The sequence below is a fragment of the Eubalaena glacialis genome, chromosome 13 (genome assembly GCF_028564815.1).
Source record: "Eubalaena glacialis isolate mEubGla1 chromosome 13, mEubGla1.1.hap2.+ XY, whole genome shotgun sequence".
In the NCBI taxonomy this organism is placed as follows: domain Eukaryota; kingdom Metazoa; phylum Chordata; class Mammalia; order Artiodactyla; family Balaenidae; genus Eubalaena; species Eubalaena glacialis.
The window spans coordinates 45,064,604-45,065,165 of NC_083728.1; the positions used below are offsets into that span (position 1 = coordinate 45,064,604).

Genomic DNA, 562 nt, shown 5'->3' on the forward strand with positions numbered 1-562 from the left:
AGCGCACAGAGTCAGAAGGTGCTGGCGGCGGGGTCAGCTTCCGGACTGTAGCAAGTATTTACTGAGCACCTGCCTAGTGCTTGGCAGTGAGGTTGATGCTGTGAGAAAGACAAGACGAACTGAACCTGAGCTTAGTCCTCAAGGAGCTGGACTGGCCCAGAGGAGAGAGAAATTCAACGGAAGTAACTCTACACCAGACTTGACCTTGCCAATGGACCTGGTTGGTTTTGGTTATGCAGCCCTGGTGACATCCGTAAGCATTTTGGGATATAAGCAGAGAGGTGGTGTTCCATCTTTGATTGCTGGTCTTTTTGTTGGATTTTCGGCTGGTTATGGAGCTTACTGTGTCTCCAATGACAAGCGAGGTGTAAAACTATCACTGTTTACAGCTTTCTTCCTGGACACCACAATGGGGGTGAGGTTTAAGAGATCCAAGAAAATCATGCCAGCTAGGCTGGCTGCAGGTTTAAGCCTCATTATGATTCTGAGACTTGTTTTATTGCTGCTCTTGTCTCACTCTGAGAATTCAGAGGAACTGAAACCTAAATTCGTGTCATTCTGA

At 47.3% G+C, this 562-nt stretch overlaps 1 protein-coding gene across 1 annotated transcript; it reads left to right on the top strand.

Moving 5' to 3' along the window:
* Nucleotides 1-211: 211 nt before the first annotated feature.
* Nucleotides 212-562, top strand: LOC133103390 (transmembrane protein 14A-like). Its single transcript, XM_061208786.1, has one exon. It carries the CDS (start codon nt 212-214, stop codon nt 560-562), a length of 351 nt encoding a protein of 116 aa, XP_061064769.1.